This window comes from Scyliorhinus torazame, chromosome 13, assembly GCF_047496885.1.
Source record: "Scyliorhinus torazame isolate Kashiwa2021f chromosome 13, sScyTor2.1, whole genome shotgun sequence".
Classification (NCBI taxonomy): domain Eukaryota; kingdom Metazoa; phylum Chordata; class Chondrichthyes; order Carcharhiniformes; family Scyliorhinidae; genus Scyliorhinus; species Scyliorhinus torazame.
Window position 1 is genome coordinate 175,829,642 of NC_092719.1, and position 22,775 is coordinate 175,852,416.

At 46.6% G+C, this 22,775-nt stretch overlaps 1 protein-coding gene across 1 annotated transcript in view; it reads right to left on the minus strand.

The window, feature by feature from the left end:
- The window catches only part of cacna2d3a (calcium channel, voltage-dependent, alpha 2/delta subunit 3a), a 1,400,547-nt gene that overhangs the window by 876,768 nt on the left and 501,004 nt on the right, over positions 1 to 22,775 (minus strand). Inside the window, exon 5 of the mRNA XM_072472475.1 lies at positions 3,275 to 3,437. Within this exon, the coding sequence (XP_072328576.1) occupies positions 3,275 to 3,437 (163 nt within the window). The remainder of the gene's footprint in view (positions 1 to 3,274; positions 3,438 to 22,775) is intronic.

A 22,775-nucleotide genomic window follows, 5' to 3' on the forward strand; every position in this document is an offset into this window, starting at 1 on the left:
GGTGCTGCCGGGCACAGTCCTGGTGAATCAGCTGGCGGGACTGTCATTTGCGGCGTAAAGTCCGTGGGGCATCGTTAAGTGGTTCAATTAATGTTAAATACGGGTGGCTGTCGGGAAACACCCGGCGGTTCCTGTTCGCTACCACACTGAGAACTAATTCGGTTCGATCGCAGCCAGAAACATTCCATTTGATCGTGCCCTAAGTCAAGTATTTAACATATCCTGATACTCTGTAAATGCACTTTAACAGAAAGAAGCCAGTTGTCTTAATACGTGCATCAACATACCAGTAAGGGTTGTTTTAAATATCTGAGTATCAGGAGTAGAATCCTGAACATTTTTAATACAGTTAGGCCTGTGACCAGGAGATGAGTAAAAATTGCGCTGTTGTTGTTGAAAACCATCTTGAAAAGGCCAATAATTGGCAGAATTGCAAGTTTTATTACAGAGTCAGCAAGATCAGTCTTTATCGGACGAACATAGAAAGGAAACTGAGGAAAGTCGGGACTGAAATATACCATTTAGACCCTCGAGCCTGTCCCACCATTCAATGAGATCATGGCTGACCTGTGAATTAACCCCATATGCCGGCCTTTGCTCCATATCCATTAATACCTTTGGAAAACAAAAATCTAATCAATCTCGGATTTAAAATTTACAATTGACCTAGCATCAACTGCCATTTGTGGAAGAGAGTTCTAAACTTCTACCAACCTTTGTATTTGATGTATTTTTAAAAATTGGCTGAGAGTGTAATTTTTTTTAAAAGTGCATCTGCAGGTTGTGTTAACTCATCCGTAACACAGGCAGCGTGATTGTGCCCTGACAAGATAACTCATCAATAACCCACGAGCAGATAAAAGATAGATTTTAGAAATCGTCGTTATAACTACTCTGACACTTAATGGGTCCTATTAAAATCAAATTCTTTTAGAACGGATTATGTAGTGGGTCGTCGCCATAAAGGCATTTTTCCTATAATGGACCCAGTGGAAAGTATGGTCAAGGTGAGGAAAATTCTCATAACGGTTTTTTGCATGACTAAAAAAGGACGTATAAGTCACAAATGCCAAAGACATAAGCGAGCTAAATCGTGGTGCACATGAGTGAAAGAATGTCCGCAGCACTCTATCAATGATGTAACATTCTATTCATTTCATGGGTGATTTCTTTTATGTTTCATAACGTTTCTTGCAAATCAGAACATTAAGTGACAATTCACTACAGGAAACTATCACATTGCCAGGCAGTGAAATTATCGTTTACAGCTCTGGTATAACCATTCAATTCACAGTGAACCAAGAGTTTTGACAAACTAAACACAAAACTTTTCAAAAATCAGTGATTTGATAAATAAAAATGAAATGATCCTTAATAAATCATATGGTATAAACCCTATTACCTTTCTTTTCCCAATCAAATATAGAACGATGGATATCAGAATGTGATTTCAAGGCAATCATTTCGTTTATGTAAAATTGTGATCTATATTAGGCAGTCTTGAACAATTAACAGCCATCAGCTAAACATAAAAAAATGAACTCAGAGAATAGACGATGGCCTGGATTCTTTGCCGCCGGTAGTGGGGTCCCCGCTATGACAGAGAATCAGTGGTCGGGGGGTAAAAACGGGATTGGTGGCCGTTTGCGATGCTCCGGCCCCACACTGGCAATGGGATCGGGGTTCATGCCCACAGGCCAGCGGGAGGATGTAAATGGATCTTAATGACCCATTTGCTTCCATTTAGTGGGCTGGGCACCAAAATCTCCAGGGCCCGGGTGATTCTCCAGTCCTCTAAGCCGGGAATCACATGGGCGGGATGTTCTACTGATATTCACCAACATGGCCCTGACATGGTGGACCTCGCAGAGAGCGAAGGGGTCTTTGTTATAACCCCCACAGGGCTGAAGGGGTAGGGATGTTTAACTACTGCAGATTACCAGCCCCCTGAGAAGGGGGTGGTGGGGGACGCTTAACAATACTTGGATTTCTATAAATGCTGTCGGCCAGTAAGGGATCAGCTAAAGAAGATCCAGTAGGGAACTACTGGAGTTGTAAATAATAGTCATTGTAAAATAAAGTACGTTTTTGTTTCGACTCACTCAATGCGGACTCTTTGTTGCCGCTACAATAGTCTAATTTCAGGAGGAACTTCCTGACAGGGGTCTCATTTCTGGAGTTCTGTGGGGGGGATCTCCCTATTTAGGGAGTCTCTGTGGGGGGGGGGGGGGTGTCCTCCTATTTAGGTGTCTCTGGGAGGTGGGGAGGTCAGGTCACCCCTGTATTTTGGGGAAGGGGGGGACCCAGAAAATCTGGGGTTGGGGGGCTGATTTGCGATGCAGTGGGGGGGGGGGGCACTGCTTGCTTAAAATGGTGGCCCGATAGTGGGATTCCCTTGGGAATCCCTTATAATCCTCGCCATGCCAATTTATGCATGGCGAAAGGATAATAAATTGTTTGCTGGTCTGCGCTTCCAGCAAGAGCACAAATCAGCTGCAATTCACCTCAAGGCAGGGAAAGGAGAATCTCACCCATCACTCTTAAAATCATTCCACTCTCTTATTATTTATCAGATCGCAGATAGGGGTGAATAATCTAGGATCTAGTGTAGATAGTGTTCATGTGTATGATGATATATACTTAAATAGAACATTTACAGTGCAGAAGAAGACCGTTTGGCCCATCGAGTCTGCAGTTCCCTCTGAAAAGAACACCACACCTGGGCCCACAACCATGCCCTAGTCCCTTAATCCACCCAAACTGTTCATTTTTGAACTGTAGGAGGAAACTGGTGCACCCGGAGGAAGCCCACGCAGACATGGGAGAAAGTGCAAACTCCACACAGACAGACACCCAAGCCTGGAATCAAACCTGAGTCCCTGGCACTGTGAGGCAGCAGTGCTAACCACTGTGCCATCATGCCGCCCATATATTCAGGGTGAGTAAATTGTAGCCTGATTGAAGCATGTTTGTCTAGAGCTAATCCACATCGGTATCACAGAGAAATTGAAGATCCAGTGTGAACACAATGTAATTATTCACAACTTGCCACATTCTGGAGATTGTTGTCCAATTGACTGACAATATGGACTATAAATAAATCTAGAGAATGTATTTAAACTTGACACTGTTATTGGTTAACGTGCCTCTTCCTGTTTTAAGACGCAAATCACAGTCTTAAGCCCATGGATGGATGCAATTAAATCTTTCTGATATTACTAATTTTTCTGATATAAAGTGCAAAGTGGACAGAAAGTGTACAATTCCGACGTACCTTTGTTGTATTTGTTGGTTGGTATCTGGACATCACTTAAGCTGATGTTCACTGGCAAATTATTGAAATGTTCATTGGGTTCCAAAATAAATTCCTTCCCGAGTTCCACAAAGTTGCCGTTTTCGTCTTTTTCATTTATTAAAACAGCATTGAAGTATTCATACTGAAAACAAAGCAAGTTCATTATGATTAATCAATACAATGAAATTCATGCAGAAGACAGAAGAACTGTTGACTGTGACAAAACACTAACATTCCATTTCAGTCAGCAGCAGGCATGTCCACAGGTTATAATGTTTTACAGCATAAAATATTAAAAATATTAAATAGTACGAATGTAATGATCTAAGAAGATGATTTAACTAACAAATACTTCAGATATTTTCAAAGAGGTATATAGCAACTCGAGAAGTGATTAAGCTATGCACAATGTTATTCATGTTATTTATTGCACTATACTCTTCAGATACAATACATGCTTGGGGGGTGGGGTGGGGGGGGGGAGTAGAATTTGTCATCATTTCTATTTGTAAAGTCGCCATAGTCCCAGATGACCATAGGTTGCCTTCCCTTTTGGTACAGGAATATAGTAATTGCTGGCAATATCAGCACAATTAGGGTGGAATTGACGAAAGCAACGCTGACCTGGTGCAGCTCGCTAGTTAGACCATACCTGCAATATTGTGCGCAGTTTTGATCCCCATTTCTCAGAAAAGATATACTGGTATTGGAGGCAGTCTAGAGAAGGTTCACTGCGTTGATCCTGGTATGAGGGATTATCTTATGAGGAGAGGCTGAGTAAGTTGGACCTGTTCTCATTGGAGTTCAGGAGAATGAGAGGAGTCCTTATTGAGAAACATAGGATTCTCAGGGGGCTTGATAGGGGAGATGCTGAGAGGCTCTTTCCCCTTGTGGGAGGGTCTTGAACCAGAGGGCATAATCTCAGAAGAAGGGACAGAGATGTGGAAGAATTTCTTCTCTCAGAGGATGGTGAATCTGTGGAATTTGTTACAGCAGGGGGCTGTGTATAGGCTGGGTCGTTAGATATGTTCAAGGCTGAGATAGACAGATTTTTAATCAGTAAGGGAACCAAAGGTTATAGGGATAAGGTAGGAAAGTGTTGAGGGTAATCATATTGTGGTAGTCACCACTGATGTATATATTGTATATATAGGATTTTGATATAGGTGCTTTACAGTAAGGCCCCTGTACTACAGGTACGGGGGTAGATCCCTGCCTGCTGGCTCCGCCCAGTATGCGGAGTATAAATATGTGTGCTCCCAGTACAGCAGCCATTTCATCAGCTGCTGTAGGAGGCCACACATCTCAGTGTAATAAAGCCTCGATTACATCCTACTCTCGTCTTTGTGTCATTGATCGTGCATCGCATGTAAGATCAGTCATGATCTCATTGAATGGCGGAGCAGACGCAATAGGCCGAATGGCCTACTTCTGCTCCTACATCTTATGGTCTTATGATTTCATGGACTAAAAGATTAAATATACACCCAACACTAGTTCCGTTCATGTTCATCATGATCTTTTATGCTGGTTTAAGATTAAATGGACGTGCCTTCAGGTCAAAATTACAAGATCTATCAATCGCGTTGGTTCCAGGAACTATTCAAATTGCTCCCATTTTCTTCGGAGCGAGGATATAGGAGGCACATTCTTAAAAGTTTCTTTCACATCACACTCTATTCAATTTGCCAAGAAACATTTTCAGTGATTTTAAAATCTGGTTACTCAGAGGAGGAGGATGGAACTTATTAGAAATGTTTATATTTGGTGATAAACCCTTTTCCAGCTGTATTAGTAAAGCTGCACCAGGTTAGCAGTCTTAAATACTTCAAGAAATACTTCTTAATGGATAAAAAAAATGAAAGGAACTATAACATTCTATTTTGCTGAAGGTTTTCTAATTAACCAGTGCAATTTCAAGCACATTTTGGATGCAATTTCCTGATTAAATCTATCCCAGTCATGTTAACCATTCACTGTATATCATTAGCTTTATAGCATAAAGCAGTGACTAATGAAAGCTTGACTATTAAATAAATATTATCAATGCTGTTAAACCACACTGAAAACAAAAGTTACAAATGTAATAAAGGTGCTAATTCCCAATACATTAATTGCCTTGAATTAATTTCTCACTCATGTGTCAACCTATGGCATACTATGTAAATAGGTTCCGATGCCAAAATCGCGGAGGGTGCCGATTTGACGGCAATTTACAATTCTCCGTCACCTCGACAGCGGCGTCAATGCAGTCCGGAATGCATGTACAGTAAACAACGTTTGCATATTATTAGCGGGCTTGATCCAATATTCTCCGGGGCCTCCGTGATTCTCTGCCTCCAATGGGCTGAGTTCCTGACGAGTTCACTTGTGCTTTTATAAATTATTAAACCGGTGTTGTGGCTGCTAAAGGAGAGAGAGGGGGTGCAGAAAGTGTCCAACATCACCATAGTTTGCTGACAGTTGTGCCGCTGCCCAGAGGGCTTCTGCCAGGGCCGGGGGAGGGGGGGGGGGTAATGGGGGTTGTCCAGGAGGTGAGCTGTAGGGTCGGGGTGGACGGGCAGGATAGACCATTGCCACAGCCATGCAGCTGCACACGCTGCTGACAGCTCACTGTGAACTTCGGGCTACGTGTCATATAGTACACCCCCCCCCCCCCCCCCCAGGGCAACCGTACGAGGTGCCCTCTGTTCCCAGCCGACCCATCAGCTGTACGTGCACGCTCCAGCACAATCAGTGCCATCTTGTTAGCTGGGATGAGTGTGTGTGGGGATTGTAATGTGTCGATGCGGCTGCAGCTTGTCAGCCTCCCGAGTGTCAATAACGGACCCTGCGAATCCTGCACCGTTTTTCATTGGAATCGATTGTGTTCCACATGGCGCCCCTCCACAGTCACTGAATCCGTCCAGGTTCAGCACCAGTTTTGCTGTCATGAATGTCCACAAATCCTGCCCCAGCATCAACACGTCCCAGGAAAGGAGAATCCAGCCCACAATGTTCCCCACCACCATAGCAGCCTTGTGGCCTGAGCAAAACTTTTGAAAGTCTGCTCTAATTGTGTGACTAGGGGTGTAATATCCTGCACAGGACTTCATAGAATCATGGGGTCCCTACAGTGTAGAAGGAGCCATTCAGCCCATTGAGTCTGCACTGACCCTCCGAAAGAGCACCCCACCCAGACCCATCCCTGCAACCCCACCTAACCTTCATATCTTTTGGACACTTAGGGGCAATCTTTTATCATGGCCAATCCACCTAACCTGCACATCTTGGGACTGTGGGGGGAAACCGGAGCACCCGGAGGAAACACACGCACACACAGGGAGAATATGAAAACTCCACACAGACATTCACCCACGGCCGGAATTGAACCTGGGACCCTAGCATTATGAGGCAGCAGTGCTAATCACTGTTCCGTCCCTACGGGACTCATGGGGTGAGAATGATTATCTTCCACGTGGCCCTTGCGGATTATGAGCTCCCCCGCTGAGGGGCAGAGGAACTCTATTTAACTTTGTACAAAAGGTTGGTCAGTAAAGCACCGACCAGGGAAGGAACCTGGTAGGGATCTAGTGGGTAGTGTAAATACAGTTATTATAAATAAACCTAAGTTCTTTATTTTACACAGTTTGGACTCCCTGTGTCCTTATTAAAAGGGGATACATGGTATCCTCTGCAATCATAATAGGATGTCCAGGTGGTTGGCTTGTGTACCTAGTACTAGGGTAAGCGATATGTCAAACCATTGGGGAAGGAACTTAGAAAGGGAGGGGAAAGAAGCAGATGTGATGCATGTCATAACCAGTGACTTTGGAAAGAAGAGGGAGGTGGTCCTATCAGAGGAGTTATTTCATTTGTTGGTAAGATGTAGGTGTTTCTGGCAATGTCAGTAATAATTGCCGATCCCTAACTGCCCATTGAAAAAGTGATAAGTCAACATTCTGAACCACTGCTGTCCTGTTATGCAATTATACTGAGTTATGTTAGAAAGGGAGTTTCATAATGTTCACCCAGTGATGTAGAAGGAATGGTGACATATTTCCAAGTCACTATGGTGTGTGATATGTGTGGAACTTGCAGATGGTGCTGTTCCCATGCATCTGCCGTCCTTGCCCCTCTAAGTGGTAAAGCTCGCGGGTTTGGAAGGTGCCGTTGAAGAAACCTTGATGAGTTACCTTAGGGCCGCACGGTAGCATTGTGGATAGCACAATTGCTTCACAGCTCCAGGGTCCCAGGTTCGATTCCAGCTTGGGTCACTGTCTGTGCGGAGTCTGCACATCCTCCCCGTGTGTGCGTGGGTTTCCTCCGGGTGCTCCGGTTTCCTCCCACAGTCCAAAGATGTGCAGGTTAGGTGGATTGGCCATGATAAATTGCCCTTAGTGTCCAAAATTGCCCTTAGTGTTGGGTAGGGTTACTGGGTTATGGGGATAGGGTGGAGGTGTTGACCTTGGGTAGGGTGCTCTTTCAAAGAGCCGGTGCAGACTCGATGGGCCAAATGGCCTCCTTCAGCACTGTAAATTCTATTCTATGATAATCTATGAGTTGCTGCATTGCATTTTGCAAATAATACACTGCTGCAATGGTGTGCCAGTCATGGAATGAGTCAAGTAATAAGAGCTAAGAATGTGGCGACTCGGGTTTTTTCACAGTAACTTCATTGCAGTGTTAATGTAAGCCTACTTGTGACAATAAAGATTATTTTTTACAAAAAAGCATTAAATTAAAATGCTTTGTATAATTATTCAAATGAGCTAGAGGAAATTTTAGTACAGTCAGTGTAATGATCCACTTTTGCAATGTGTGCAACAATGGAGCACAAAAGCCTCAATTGCAGCGTTGACAATAACCTATCCCAAGGTTTTCAGAAAGGGGTTAAACAATCAATAGAATACAAATTAAGCATTGCTTCACAATTCTGCTCTCTAATGTAGTACGATAATAGTATCTGTCATTATACTGCTTACACTAACCAATAGGGTATAGCCCTCAAAATGGACTGGGCCTCCCACAAGGACTCTCGGCAGCTAGTATTCCATTACAAAGCTGCCCAAAGTCCATTTGGAGAGGAAAAAATCTACCCAGTGTAACAAAAGAGTTCAGTATAGCTGAAAATAATGAATCGGTTCACGAGCTCCTCCAGCTAATTGCAGATCAAATTACTTCCATGATGTGAATGTCCTCTCTGAGTTCAAGGATTGCTGCATCTCATTTCATTTTCATTGAAAGTGGATGTTACAGGATGAGTGGAAGCAGCAGTGACGTTATTATTGATTGTCTATAACCCAGTGAAGAAAACTGCTGCTCATGGTGTCTGGCAACTTGAAAGCACTTTCATTCTGCTTTTCATACATCATTATGTTTCCAAATACCTACTAAGTAAGATTCACTTGCAAATATCATGCATAAGGAATTCAATTGAAGAACGTATTCCCTGCAGAAATGAGCTCGTGTCCACATGAGAACAGAAAATCAGACGATCATTTATCAAAATATTTCAACCAAAAATGTAATCAGTACCAGGTCATTTCCATTCTTGCGCTGTGAAGGGATTTTCAGGCTCGCTTGAGCTCAGGTAACCTTCATCAGTCACAGCCACATTACCTTATCCTCGTGCAGCAGCATCCGTCGCAGCTCATGTATTTCCAAAATAGAGTCATCAATTACCCAAGACGACAACCCATCTATCAGTTCAATTAATCAGCAGTGATTAAAAACCTGGCTATTTTTAGTATGGCTCACCTATAAATGTGGACACTTAAGGTGAAAGAGTTTTTCCTTTCCATTTTAAGCTGCAACCAGTACCAAACTACAACAACAAACCTCCAGCACCCAAGAACCATAGTGTTAAAAGTGAAGAAGTTGGTAAAAGTGCACGAGGTTTACAGTCAATGACTATCATGTTCTCTGGAATCTTCAATACCTCAAACATTTGTTCAGATTACATATTGAAGTCATTGCAAGGCACATATGATATTATACTAATTAAATAAAATCATTATTGTACGGTTGCACAGTGGTTAGCACAGTTGCTTCACAGCTTCAGGGTCCCAGGTTCGATTCCCAGCTTGGGTCACAGTCTGTGCGGAGTCTGCACGATCTCCCCGTGTCTGCGTGGGTTTCCTCCTGGTGCTCCAGTTTCCTCCCACAGTCCAAAGATGTGCAGGTTAGGTGGATTGGTCACGCTAAATTGCACTTAGTGTCCAAAAAGGTAGGGTGGGGTTACTGGGTTATGGTGATAGGGTGTAGCTGTGGGCTTGGACAGGGTGCTCTTTCCAAGGGCCGGTGCAGACTCGATGGGCCGAATGGCCTCCTTCTGCACTGTAAATTCTATGATTCTATGATTCTAATACAATGTAAAAGTAAAGAGTTGCCCATAAGTTCATGAATTTGGCTACATTATGCTGTAATAGAGAATTGGTGAGAAATACCCACATCATTTTTGTGTACCATCCAGCAACCAATTAAATACAGACATTGACATAAACTGGAAGGCAGTTGTCTACTATTCTTCTGAGTTGTGTAATGAAATGTGGCACAGGGAGAACAACTCTCAAACTAGAGAAGAAAATAAGGACATAAAATGCTGATAATTGCAAAAGCAAAAGTGTCTTTACTTAGGGTGGGAAAAGAGTCACAGTTAATTTAATAGAAAATGATGCCATGTTTAAATAACGCGATGATGCACTGTCAAACAATTTTCATGAAAACAGTGTCCCTTTTTAGCTGCTCATTTCATGCTGGTCTACGAAGCGGACTTTGCAGACAGCACAATGATGAACCGCAGATTACTAAATGTTTGAACAACGTGTGTCATATAACTAAACCTCTTGACTCATTTGACATTGTGAACTTCTGCTTTATCGCCTTATAGTTTGAAATGTATTACAATCTTGATTGTACCGCTTGTGCACTCACAAATATATGTGAGGTTACCATTCATTGATACTTTTATCATCAGGCAGGTGCACTGAAGGAAACTGGTACACATAAATCCAGGCAACGTTCTGTGGAATTTCAGGCTTATATTAATTAACAATTAATTTGGCAAGTGAATGATCATATTAATAATAGTGGAGTTTGGATTAATTGAGCCTTTAATTTGTAAATCAAAATCTAATTCATATCTAACTTATTTTCCATGGTCCTTTGTCTGTTTACTGAGTATACCCTTAAGGTAGAAACTCAACTGAACTACAGACCATGTCTAAACTGATTCCTGGCATATACACAGAAAAAGTCAAAGGAAGAGAAAATAAGTCCTGCTACTACTGTTCACTTTAGGGCAGCGAAGTCTCCACCTGCTTGACAGAGAAAGATACCTTTGCAGGTTATAGAATTCCTAGGTATGTTCATCATGTCCTATCCTGTAATCACAGGAGCCCACGATAACAGAGAGTGTTTCCCAAGAAGGACTGGGTTGTGAAAGTCCTTTTCTGTCATTTTCTGTTTCAGTTCGACCTGCAGAGCCTCTGATTACTGGCACAATTTTATTTGGGCACTGTGCTTGAAACATGGGTCACAGCAATCCGTATATGTTCTCAGGACATTTCTGAGTGGTTATTTTACACTCTGATAGTCGCACTGTATTGACCTTCAAAACCGTTTAAAAATTCTGCTCATCTATTCAAGCTGGGAAGACAACACAGGCATTCCAGAGCAAGGGCAGCTAGAAAAGGAACCACAACCATAATGTCAACCGTCAACTGGTACAAAAGGTGAAGTCACACGGGATCAGAGGTGAGCTGGCAAGATGGATAAGAACTGGCTAGGTCATAGAAGGCAGAGAGTAGCAATGGAAGGGTGCTTTTCTGATTGGAGGGCCGTGACTAGTGGTGTTCCACAGGGATCAGTGCTGGGACCTTTGCTGTTCGTAGTACATAGAAATGATTTGGAGGAAAATGTAACCGATCTGATTAGTAAGTTTGCGGATGACACAAAGGTTGGTGGAATTGTGGATAGTGATGAGGACTGTCAGAGGCTACAGCAGGATTTAGATTGTTTGGAGACTTGGGCAGCGAGATGGTAGATGGAGTTTAATCCGAACAAATGCGAGGTAATGCATTTTGGAAGTTCTAATACAGGTAGGGAATATGCAGTGAATGGTAGTACCCTCAAGAGTATTGACAGTCAGAGAGACTTTGGTGTACAGGTCCACAGGTCACTGAAAGGGGCAACACAGGTGGAGAAGGTAATCAAGAAGGCATACAGCATGCTTGCCTTCATTGGCTGGGGCATTGAGTATAAAAATTGGCAAGTCATGTCGCAGCTGTATAGAAACTTAGTTAGGCCATACTTGGAGTATGTTCAATTCAGGTCGCCACACTACCAGAAGGATGTGGAGGCATTAGAGAGGGTGCAGAAGAGAATTACCAGGATGATGCCTGGTACAGAAGGCATTGCTATGAGGAGAGGTTGAATAAACTTAGTTTTTTTCACTGGAACGAAGGAGGTTGAGGGGCGACCTGATAGAGGTCTACAAAATTATGAGGGGCATAGACAGAGTGGATAGTCAGAGACTTTTTCCCAGGGTAGAGGGGTCAATTACTAGGGGGCATAGGTTTAAGATGCGAGGGGCAAGGTTTTGGGGAGATGTACGAGGTAAGTCTTTTTACACAGAGGAGAGTGGGTGCCTAGAACTTGCTGCTGGAGGAGATGGTGGAAGCAGGGAGGATATTTACGTTTAAGGGGCATCTTGACAAATACATGAATAGGATGGGAATAGAGGGATACGGACCCCGGAAGTGTAGAAGATTTTAGTTTAGACAGGCAGCATGGTCGGCGCAGGCCTGGAGGCCGAAGGGCCTGTTCCTGTGCTGTACTTTTCTTGTTCTTTGTTCTTTGGTTGCAGTAGGCGCAAGAAGATTTTGTTATCCATCCTGAGGCTGTGGGTGTTGCTGGCAGAGATTCATGGAGACAGCCCTTGGCAGACTGCTGGGATGCAGTGGAGGAGCGCGGTACATCCTGTACCCACGCACAGGGAGGAGACCCTCAAGCAAGATCACCAACCCTGCATGGGAGACTGGAACTGCGCTGGTAAGCACTATCTTGATGGCCATCCAGTGTGCAAAAGGATGGATAATCTCCTCCGTTCTGCCAGAGTAGGTCTCTCCTCCCGTCACTCTCCACTCCCAATCACAAACCCATCACACGTTCGCGGGGAACCCACTCACCGCCAGCTCATCTCCCGTGTGACTCGTCACCTCACTATTTCCCTGTTCACCTACCACACATGCCAGGCATCCTTACCTGGCACATATCTGCTTACACTCTTTCTATCTGTTTTCATTGAGGTCAAGCTGGAGAGATCATAGACGGGCGGAGGGATGCCCGAGTTTAAAGTTCTTTCTCAGTTTGAGGAGAGAACCCTCCAACTGGTCAGGGAGGAAGATGACCTCTCCTACACCAAGTGCAAGGTGGGCGCCAAAAAACCAAATGAAGCCTCAGAAGGTCCTCCTCCATCACACCAAGCTAATGTGAGTCCTGTCTCTTCTATCATTATGTCTCTGCCATGCACACATGATATCTCCCTTTTCTTGCAGGCACGTAAGGGGAGGAGCCCTGTGCCTCCACAAAATAGGCACAGGAGTCCACCCCAGACACCAAAGAGGATCAATTTTCTAGTGCTGAGATCGAAGAGGCGTCGCAGCTTTCAGCCACACCCTCCACCAGCGCAGAGACAGCGGTGGGACATAGTATTAGACATGCCTCGGGTCACAAATTGGTGAGCAGATCAGTCTCTTTGATCCACAGCAGGAAGAGGCAGGGGCGCTCCAGGGTGCTGGCACTCGGACGACTGCTGGTAGCCAGGAATCTGCTGAGGCCCAGTCAGATGACGTGTCTCTGGACTCAGTCATGTCTTAGTTGCTGGAGCTCCAAAGGAAAAGCCGGGACTATTTAGGAAGGCATGTCGGCTGCATTCCTTGGACTCCATTTGGAAAGGCCAAATGGAGCAAGCTGAGTGGATTGTGTCGGCACTCGGTGGCAGTCATGGCAACACTGTGATGGTGGTAGATGCAGTGGAAACCTTGGTGCAAGATTTCTGTCCTCCACTGGTGAAGGGCATGAACTCCATGGTTCAGGCACTTGTGGGCATCCACGAGTGCAAATGCCAGAGGATGGCAGGGTTTCCTGACCTCACTCCAGCTGTCCCGCTATGCGAAGGGCCCTCAACCACCCAAAGGGAGGAGAAATTAATGCACAGCCCAGGACCTTCCATGCAGGAGGCTCCGGGAGTGTCGAACCTATGTGACTCCTCTCTTCCTGTGACCGAATGAGCTCCAACCCCGTAGGCCGAGGAGAGTGGCACTGCCACTCAGTCGCAGCCCAAAAGCAGGCAGGGGCCCTCCAGGTCTCAGCATTTCAGAGGACACCTGCTAAAGTCACCACGGACAACAGGATGTGACAGAAAGCAGGCTGCTGCCAACTCTGCTGTGGATCCTGAGGATTCACCAAGACATAGCGGCAGAATTAGAAAACGTAAAAAGAGCTAGTTGCACAGCTTGGATATGGGTTCGGCACTTGTAGATTGTGACCACTGATGTAAGTTAGCATCCACCTCTGTAAATGAAATAAATCTCACTTATCGCGGCCTGTCCATGCCTTCTTGCTGTCATAAGACTTCTTCACACCGTTCCGCTGAGACAAATATGTCCGTGTTCCACAGAAAGGCTGGGAGCTCACTCCAGAGCCTCCTCCGTCTGCTCTCTGGAAGGCTGACAGCTCACTGGTTTATGTTCCCTCACAGTGATAGACACATCAGTCATACCAGTGTCTCCTTGGTAATTTGGATGCCACACAATGGTCAGGGCCACCACTCAATCCAGTCATTGTGAATGTCTGATCACAGCACATGGAACTCAGCAGTCAGACCCTTATTAAAAAATATTCATCTGCCTCCAGTGACACTAAACCTCAGGGGCACACCTAAGTAAAGAGGAACTTAAATCAGGTGAGATGAAACATTTTGCACAACATCGCCCTGATATGACCCTGGTCATTGAGAGTCCGTGAGGTGCCTTCAGCCAGACAGGAGTCAGACCTTCATGGTAGCAATACATTGCCCCCACTGCGAGGCATCATCACCCCCCTGTAACGTCTGGATAATGGTAAACCGCTCCCTGCCCATGGCACGATCAGTGAGTTTGTGGTACTGCCAACTGTTAGATAGGAGAGCAATGACATGAAAGGGAGTTCAGGATGATGGAGCGTTATCATCATCCCTGATTATCATCATCCATGAACTGGGAGGCTATGAGCGCATCCGGAGCACTTCTGCCCCTTCTGGCAATCACCACCGCCTGATCTCCAGCCAGGATGTCCTCTTTGTCGTCCACCTCGATGACCTCTTCATCAGAGGAGATGTGCCATTTCTCTATCTCCTTCACAGGAAGCTGCTTAGCCATTGGAGCACTGGGTTGTGAAGGGCGGAGCAGACAACGATGCACAATACCCTCTGTTGACTATATTGCAGGGCTCTACCAGGCCAGTCCAGGCACCGGAACCAAATTTTCAGCATTACGATGGCCTGCTCCACCAAAGTGCGAGTAGCAACATAAGCCTTGTTATATCAGGTCTCTGCTGCGCACTGTAGCCTCCGCACATGTGTCAGCAGCCACGCCCTCTTGTTTCCGAGGAGCCATCTCTGTACTAGCTGTACTCCATCAGAAGTGTCTTGTATCTGAGAGTGGCTATGCATGCAGCTGTCGGGAACACTCCCTGGGAACCGAGCACATGTCTGGAGGATGCACTTTATGTGGTCACAAACTCGACATTTAGGAAGTGGAAGCCCTTGCAGTTGATAAATTGCACTCCTTGATGGCATGGGAATCGGATATCTAAGTGAGTGCAGTCAATGGCTCCCTGCACTTGTGGAAAATCAGTAATCTGGCCACATCCCAAGGCTCGTGCACCCTGGCTAGCCTGATCCTCCTTGATGCATTTATGAGTGGAGGCCTGCGAGATGCCGCAAAGGTCACAGGTGAAGCCCTGAAAGGAGCATTTAAGTTGAGGGCGGCTGCGACTTTCAAAACCACAGGCAGTAGGTGCCCTCCAGGCCTATGTGGAGCCAACTCCTGCAGAAGGCAGCAGAAGTGAGCCACCATGTCACTGGACTGGCAAAGTCTGCGCCAACATTGGTTGTCACTCAACTCTAGGATGACCAAGTGCCATCTGTAGACCCTGGGCTGTATAAGGCACCTCTGAGTGGCCACTCTCTGTGCTTCGTCCTGTGGCAGTGAAGCAGGCCTTGCCACCCCTTCTCCCTCAGGGTTCTGCTCCTGCCTCTGGACAGCCAGACAACTACGTTGACATCTTCCCTCTTCTTGGTGAGCTAGAAGAATGATAGCTGGTTCCACAGACTGCATCTCTCTTTAGCGTTAATCACAGCGGGAGTAAACAAGAGAGAAAATTAAAGGTGAGCTGTTGGTTCCAAGGGTTGATCCTTTTCCCATTCAACTCTGGGTGCTGACGGACACTGACTCCTGTGCCGGCCAAGACATTGACGACCTTTCCCTCAAAATCTCCCAGGATGGTAAAGACACCAAAGCACCCTGTCTCCACCCAGCCGGACTGCATGGCCACAACTTTGGAAACCCTTCTGTCTTCTGAGCTCTAATCAGTTACACTTACACATATCAGTGGTGAGTTAGTAGGTATAATTGGCTTAGCTGTTAGACTGAAGGAATGTTAATGGACTAGTAACTCAAGGACTTCCGGTGGCGCCCTCGAGGAAGCAGGTAGCAGGTCGGATTGCTCCCGCCCGCGATGGGCAAACGGACCTTTTCCAACGGACTTTTTCGGGTCCTGGCGACCTGAATCGGTGGAGGGGACAATAGGGAAGAGGCTTTCCCCCCAGGGTACGGACAGCTGGACCAGAAGTGGTCGAGTGGAGCGGCGGCAAGGATCAAAGCGGGAGCAGCGGGGACCCCAGGCCGGGCGGCGAAGCATGGCAGACGACAGGGGCCAGGGAGCGGAGGCTCACTGGCCAAGAGAGCAGCAGATGGAGTTCTTCAGGAATTGCTTCAGCGAACTGAAGAGGGACATGTTGAACCCGATGAGAGCGGTAATGGACCGAATGGTCAAGACACAGGCGGTCCAAGAGAAGGCGCTCAGGGAGGTCGAGGTGAAGCTCTCCAGCCAGGCGGACACGGTAACAGAGCTGGAGCACGAGGTGGAGGAGCTGAACTCCCGCCAGAGGAGGATGCGGGAGCAGCATGAAGAGCTGGGGAACAGATTTAGGAGGCAGAATTTGAGGATCGTGGGCCTCCCCGAGGGCTGCGAGGGATCGGATGTGGGTGCATACGTGACGGGTATGCTCAAGGCGCTGATGGGACCGGAGGCCTTCCCTCAACCCCTGGAGTTGGATGGGGCGCATAGAGTCCCCGCAAGGAAGCCCAGGACGGGCGACCGACTGAGGGCCTTGGTGGTCCGCTTTCACCGGCTTGCTGACAGGGAACGTGTGCTGCGATGGGCCAAGGCGGAGAGGAGCAGCAGATGGGAGAATTGTGAGGTGCGCATTTACCAGGACTTGGGAACAGAGCTGGCCAAGAGGCGTGCAGGATTCACCAAGGTAAAGGAAGCCCTCTACAAAAAAGGAGGTGAGGTTTGGAATGCTGTATCCTGCGAAGCTTTGGGTTATGTTTGAGGAACTCCATTACTACTTTGAGACACCAGAACAGGTTTGGGCTTTCATTAAAGATATGGGGCGAGATTCTCCGACCCCCCGCCGGGTCGGAGAATCGCCGGGGGCTGGCGTGAATCCCACCCCCGCCGGTTGCCGAATTCTCCGGCACCGGAGATTCGCCGGGGGCGGGAATCGCGGCGTGCCGGTTGGCGGCCCCCCCCCCACGATTCTCCGGCCTGGATGGGCCGAAGTCCCGCTGCTAGAATGCCTGTCCCGCCGGCGTGGATTAAACCACCTCTCTTACCAGCGGGACAAGGGGGCGCGGGCAGGCTCCAGGGTCCTGGGGGGGGGGTGGGGCGATCTGGCCCCGGGTGGTGCCCCCACGGTGGCCTGGCCCGCGATCAGGGCCCACCGATCCGCGGGCGGGCCTGTGCTGTGGGGGCACTCTTTTCCTTCCGCCTTCGCCATGGCGGAGGCGGTAGAGACTCCCTCCGCAGCGCATGCGCGGGGATGCCGTGAGCGGCCGCTAACGCAATGGCATTTCCGCGCCAGCAGGCGGAGCACCAAAGGCCTTTTCCACCAGCTGGTGGGCGGAAGTCAGTCCGGCGCGGGCCTAGCCAAGGTTAGGGCTCGGCCCCCCAAGATGTGGAGGATTCCGCACCTTTGGGGCGGCGCAATGCCGGATTGATTAGTGCCGTTTTTGGCGCCGGTCGGCGGACATCGCGCCGATACCGGAGAATTTTGCCCAAGAAGTTGGACTTGAACTAACGGGCACTTAGTTTTTTCAGTGCTGTACAGTGGCGGCGGTCTGTTAACCTAACTTGCTCTGACTAGGAGTGGACTTTTATTAAAATAAGAAGCTGGACTAGAACTAATGGACTCTGGGCTCACAGAGCTTTTGTGTGGCGGCGGTTTGTTAAATTATCCTGTCCTGTAATGTTTTATCCAAGATTGTTTTCAGCCTGGACAGAGAGCGGGGGCGGGAGGGCGCACTGCTTAGGGTGTTTTGGGGAGATTGCAACGAGAGGGGTGGGGGGGGGGAGGGGGGAGATAGGGAGGGGGGTGGGGGGAGAGAGGGGCCCTGCAAAGGGGGTCCTGCACTTGGTACCTTTTGGTGGGAGATCGGGGCCTCTGATAGGGGGATGGGCTAGGGGATGGGCTAGGGGCTGGTTAAGGGACTTGAAAGGGCACGATGAGATACAATCAGGTTAATGTGTCCTTGGTGTGTGGGGGGAGGGACCGAGCGCTCGGGCGGGAGACAGACAGGCGCCAAGGGCCGGGGTCAGCATAGCTAGCGTAGGTCAGGGGGCACCAGGGAGAGTAGGAGGAGGGGCGGGCTAGGGCCAAGTCCAGGGCTGACCTGGCAGGTCAGGCCTCGGGAGACTTAAGTGGGCAAGGGGGGGTGACCAGGGATCCCCCGGGTGAGAATGTAGTTTACAGACTCTCAGTGAACAGCGCAGGAAACCGACAGCAGCAGCACCCGAGGGGGGGGTTAGAGCCACGTTAGTTTAGTTGAACACGTGTGGTATGGGCAAACAGAGCTGAAGCTGACAGGGGAAGTGCTTTATTAACATGTTCATTCTTTCCCACTGTTCGTTTTCACTATGATGTGGAGATGCCGGCGTTGGACTGGGGTGAGCACAGTACGAAGTCTTACAACACCAGGTTAAAGTCCAACAGGTTTGTTTCAAATCACTAGCTAGTGACATCGAAACAAACCTGTTGGACTTTAACCTGGTGTTGTAAGACTTCGTACCGTTTTCACTATGTTGAGGCTCTTTGCATAGGGAGTTTTTTCTCTCTGTAAATGTTACAAATTTGTTTTAATTTTAAAAAATAAAAAACATTTTAAAAATAAAAATAGACTAGTAGCTCAATGATCTGATATGCTAACGTTTTTTAATTGCTACCATGTGTCTCTATTAGAGTTGACATACTCAGTCATGAACTCATGGGCATGCCCCCCATCTTAGTGGATCCTTCATGTTGTGTCAACTTGACACTCACCCAACCCACTCGCCCAGGCTTTCATTCCCAGTGTCATGGCCCATCAAGGATGTAGAGGCCCAGCAGCCAAAGATTGCATCCTCAGGATAGGTAAGTTTTGAACATGGTTTTCTTCCCTTTATAATGATGTCCTTCCCCCTTCAGGGGCCAACTATTTTACCCTTCTCCCGGCGAGGCCGTTGCCCCTCTGCCCACCCATCACCCCATCCTCTCCTCCCCCACTGACTGTATCCCTCTTAGTGAACAGCCCTGCCTGCTAAACCTCTCCCAAGCCCCAACTCCCCTCACAACCCCTTTGTGAGAGACATAGCATCAACAAGATCTGTGTTCAAACTCTGTCTTGTTGGTTGGCTCCCTTCAGTCACTGCACCAACCCCGCCTAGCCCTTGCAAGCATAGCTGGTTCCGCCCCCCACCCCCCAAATACCGAGGCCCAATGCCTGCTTTTCCCCAACCCCCGAACCCCAAACAATGCCTGGTCAGGCCCAAGCCCAACTTCTGAAGCACAAACTCAATAGCTTGCTCCCCCCACGACCTTTCAAGTGTCCTCTCTCCTGAGACTCAGCGATGGCCTGAGGTAAACTGTGCGTTTACCTCTGAACTCCCCTCAGAAGTGAGATCGCCAGTTTCATGTTTTTAAAAAGCAATCGTAAATGACGTCGACGTTCCGTCACGTCACCGTAACAAAAGCAAACATTATTGTAATCAAAAAGAATTAAACAACGTAAGCACTATTAACGTAACAATATAACCTATAAAAACTTAAGATATACACTCAGTTCTATGTTCTGTTTCTCCCGAAGTGTTCCTGATCTTACAAATTATGTTTCACCATGCAATGTTGGCAACCCCATTGCATTTGTTATAATATCATTAATAGTCCTCACCACGGAAATACCTCCCATCATGCTGGACTATTAATGATATTATACCAAATTCAATGGGGTTCCCAACTTTGCATGGTGAAGCGCCATTATGACATTCTGGGTTGTGGAGATAATCACCAGCGCAAATCGTATTTTGGGCTTCTCGTGATAATTTGCGTTCCATCGCCATTTGCACCCACTGCGAACAGGGGCTCAAAATCCTGACCTTCATGTTTTTTAATAAAAGCAAACTTTATTGTAATCAAAAAGAATTAAGAAACGTAAGCACTATTAACTTAACAATATAACTAATAAAGTCTTAAGATATACAATCAGTCCTACACTCTGTTTCTCCCGAAGAGTTTCCTTATCTTACAACTTCTTTAAGAATCATTCACTTTTCCTGGGACAAACTCAGAAGGGACTTCTGCCCTCATGTCAAGATTCAGCCCCGAGATTCAGCATGCTGGGCCAGTGTATGAGACACTTAGCTACTGTGTATGTGTGAGGTACATGTCAGGGGCAGAATTTACCCACAGAATTTCCATTTGGCCAAGGATCTAATGAAGGAAATTAGCATAATACGACAAAGTTAGTGCTGGACATGTGCACAGCCCTGCTGATTTGCCTGCTGTTTCCTCTTATCGTGACACCTGATGTACTTCAAATCATGTGTGCAGTTCTCTTACAAACCAATTCCACTGACCAAGTTCGATCCTGTTGATGCTACGAGCCCACAAATTTAATTATATTTTATATATTTAATTATAGTTTCAGATTACCAATTCTATGTTGTGCTGTAAATGGTGCAATATATGGAGGATAATCAGTAATTAGAACATAGAACATTACTGTGCAATACAGGCCCTTCGGCCCTCGATCTTGTGCCGACCTGTGAAACCACTCTAAAGCCCATCTACACTATTCCCTTATCGTCCATATGTCTATCCAATGACCATTTGAATGCCCCTTGTGTTGGCAAATCCACTACTGTTGCAGGCAGGGCATTCCACGCCCTTACTACTCTCTGAGTAAAGAACCTACCTCTGACATCTGTCCTATATCTATCTCCCCTCAATTTAAAGCTATGTCCCCTCATGCTAGACAACACCATACGAGGAAAAAGGCTCTCACTGTCCACCCTATCCAATCCTCTGATCATCTTGTATGCCTCAATTAAGTCACCTCTTAACCTTCTTCTTTCTAATGAAAACAGCCTCAAGTCCCTCAGCCTTTCCTCATAAGATCTTCCCTCCATACCAGGCAACATTCTGGTAAATCTCCTCTGCACCCTTTCCAATGCTTCCACATCCTTCCAATGCTTCCACATCTTTCCTATAATGCGGCGACCAGAATTGCACGCAATACTCCAAATGCGGCCGCACCAGAGTTTTGTACAGCTGCAACATGACTCCGAAACTCAATCCCTCTACCAATAAAAGCTAACACACCGTACGCCTTCTTAACAAACCTCTCAACCTGGGTGGCAACTTTCAGGGAGCTATATACATGGACACCGAGATCGCTCTGCTCATCCACACTGCCAAGAATCTTACCATTAGCCCAGTACTCTGTCTTCCTGTTATTCCTTCCAAAATGAATCACCTCACACTTTTCTGCATTAAACTCCATTTGCCACCTCTCAGCCCAGCGCTGCAGCTGATCTATGTCCCTCTGTAACTTGTAACATCCTTCCGCACTGTCCACAACTCCACTGACTTTAGTGTCATCTGCAAATTTACTCACCCATCCTTCCACACCCTCCTCCAGGTCATTTGTAAAAATGACAAACAGCAGTGGCCCCAAAACAGATCCTTGTGGTACACCACTAGTAACTGGACTCCAGTCTGAACATTTCCCATCAACCACCACCCTTTGTCTTCTTCCAGCTAGCCAATTTCTGATCCAAACTGCTAATTCACCCTGAATCCCATGCCTCCGTATTTTCTGTAGTAGCCTACTGTGATTACTGATGAGGTAGGACAGAGGTAGGCCATTCCGCCCTTCAAGCCTGTTCTGCCACTCAATTCATGGCTGATCTGTATCTTAAGTTCCATTGTTCATTTTGATTCTATAACCCTTGCTGACAGAAATCTATCAACTGTTCTTATTTTTCAATTTAACTAGTTGCACGGCTTTTTGAGGAAGAGAGTTCCATATTTGTGTGAGAAAGTACTTCCCTGAATGGCCCAGTTCCAATTTTAAGATCCTAGTTTTGGATTGATCCCCGGAAATAAATACTTTAACTCTATCTACCTTATCAACTCCCCTCATCATTTTAAACACAACAGTTAGGTCACCCCTTGATCTCAAGGGAAGTCGAGTGTGTACAATCTTTCCTCATGATTTACCCATTTTATCATTCAGGTGAACCTGCGCTACACTCCCAGGGTGGGTGTCTATTAGAAACAGATTGAATGGTTGTGTATCTCCATGTATAGGATCTGGCCTTTACTACTTATATGTTGCATTTTGCTTCACCTATTTAGTTATTTTTGTCCTTGTCATCTCAAAGAGACGCCCACTCACACTTTTGTTAGATGCAGAGTACTTTACATTGTTCAAACACCTGCCATTATACAATAGCACATTCCCTGACTTAAATTGAGGAGCACTTGTTTATAGGAATGGCAAACAGTACGATATACAGTAAAGGCAACCTGTTGAAGTTACTGTGAATAAACAAATATCAAAAACATTGCCAAAGATTTTCCTCAGGAACAGGCGCTTAATGGTCCTACCTACCTTTTCATAAGCATCTATCCATGTCAGGAATGGTAGGAGTGACTACCACACAATCCTTGTGGAGACGTAGTCCCATCTTCACACAGAGGACACCCTTCGTCAGTTTGTGTGACGCTATTACTGTGCTAAATGAGATAGGTTTGGAACAGATCACACAGCTCAAAACTGAGCATCAACAAGGCACTGGGGACCATCGGCAGGAGCAGAATTGTACACAAACACAATCTGCAACCTCAGAGACT